The following is a 1,825-nucleotide window of genomic DNA, read 5'->3' as shown; positions in this document are numbered from 1 at the left end:
TAGTTTTGTCCTCTTGTTCCCTACGTACACTTCATAGGGACATCTTCAGTCTAGGACTCAGTTGTCTATTCAAGTCTTAGTCTGAAGCTTTGCTTCAACCAGTAGACACTCTCAAACCACTGTCAGTTACAGTGGCTCAGTCTACAAGTCTAGTACAAGTGTAACACATCAGCCTTACACGTATCAGTATCAGTATCAGTCTTAAGTTGGACTCCTTATCCTCAGTCATTAAGTCCCTTAACAATGAGAGGGTTTCTTCCAAATGCAGTGGCATAGGCAGAAACTTTCATGGATTGTTGAGCTAGATACAGAGTAAAGGTGACTCTGTGAGTGATGAAGGTGACTTTATTCCTAGTTCCATCAACATTGAACACTGCTAATAGTTTGATTGCATGGTATTGTAAGCCATGTTCCTTCACAAACTCAATGTTGATGTAATTGTCCACAGCTCTTGAATCAAGAAGAGCTTCACTTGTAACTGTTTTGGTATTAGACTTGATTGTACAGGAAAGATAAATAGATTTCTGAGAGATCCTGGCCCTGTATACATATTCCTTAACACCATTACCTTGATTTGACATCACTGCAGTCAAGGTTCTTAAATATTTTTCTCCTGACTCTGGATCACTTGGATGTGTTGCTCTGTAATGTTCTCATCCTCATACAACTCCTCTATTCCACTGGTGAAATCTTGAGTGGCTTCCTGGATCTCCATGGCATGAATGCAATTGTTGGGACATTGATGACTCTGGTGTCCAGGTTTGTGACATCTGAAACAAAATTGTTTCTCTAGGTGTTGCTTGTGTTCCTCATTAGTAAGTCAACAGACTTGCTGCCCTTGCTGGGTTTTTCCTTTTCCTCTGTTAGGACATTGTCTCCAGTTAGAGGACTTTTCTTCAGCTGTATCTATTGCTCTGTTGCACCTGGGAGGTTGAGCTCATCAGATGGTGGATGAATTATTCTGTCTATCACTGAGCAGATCTTTCCACACTTGGGTGATTGCTTGGACCCTATCCAGGAATCCTATCACTGTTGTAGGGACCAGGGGGATACTCACAATAGTGCTTAGGATGAAGGTCAGTAAGAACTGCTTAATTTCTCTGATTTTGAGAAGCTTATTCAAGCCACTGGCTTGTAAAAGAGGTTGCAAGGTGCTGATAAAAATTAAGCCACCTCTGTTGCACAAATCCCATGAACAGGCACTGATAGCATTGAGGGCTGCTTGGGTATTGTCCTTGATGCCAAACATAGTAATAAAGGCTTTCTCAAACTCCACCCAGGTAGGCTTGTTTCTGAGACATCAGGACTGTCAGAAATAGGTACTCTGGCATTGGTGATGAGTTGATTACCAAAGAAGTAGTCCACTTCTTTGATGTAGAGGACAGAGCACATTTAACTTTATCATCATCTATCCTGATGCATTTGGAATTTCCTAGGAAGTAGAGGTAGAGTTCCCCTAGGAACTGTTGACTCTTTGCTCTGTCTCCTTTAAAGATACTGGCCTTGTTGACTGCTCCATTTTGGCTATTGTCATCTGCCATGTTGCTTTCCTGATTACTGGGTTCTTTGTCTCCAGGGTTTCCTGAATTTCCTCTGGTAGGTTGAGGATTCTTTGCTCCCTTGGGCTCAGGGAAAGTGTCATGTGATGACTTGCCATGACTGCCTCCTAGATCCTAAACCTAACCCTAAACAACTACTCACTGGCTGGAGTTCCAAGTAAAGGGCTTGATGGCAGCTTACTGTAGAGGATGGCTTTAGATGAAGCAAGTAAATGACTATAACTAGTCTGGCCCTTACTGGTGCAGACCTACTGGCTTATATACAT

At 42.3% G+C, this 1,825-nt stretch overlaps 1 protein-coding gene across 1 annotated transcript; it reads right to left on the bottom strand.

The window, feature by feature from the left end:
* Positions 1–1,265: 1,265 nt before the first annotated feature.
* FIBRA_09316 (uncharacterized protein) lies at positions 1,266–1,541 on the bottom strand (the record flags this gene model as incomplete). Its single annotated transcript, XM_012321629.1, has 2 exons — positions 1,266–1,292; positions 1,350–1,541. The coding sequence occupies 2 exons, from the start codon at positions 1,539–1,541 to the stop codon at positions 1,266–1,268; spliced, it is 219 nt and encodes a 72-aa protein (XP_012177019.1).
* Between the last annotated feature and the right edge of the window lie 284 nt (positions 1,542–1,825).

Source organism: Fibroporia radiculosa (genome assembly GCF_000313525.1).
Source record: "Fibroporia radiculosa TFFH 294 genomic supercontigs, scaffold27961, whole genome shotgun sequence".
Lineage (NCBI taxonomy): Eukaryota > Fungi > Basidiomycota > Agaricomycetes > Polyporales > Fibroporiaceae > Fibroporia > Fibroporia radiculosa.
This window is presented reverse-complemented; position numbering and strand designations above follow the sequence as displayed.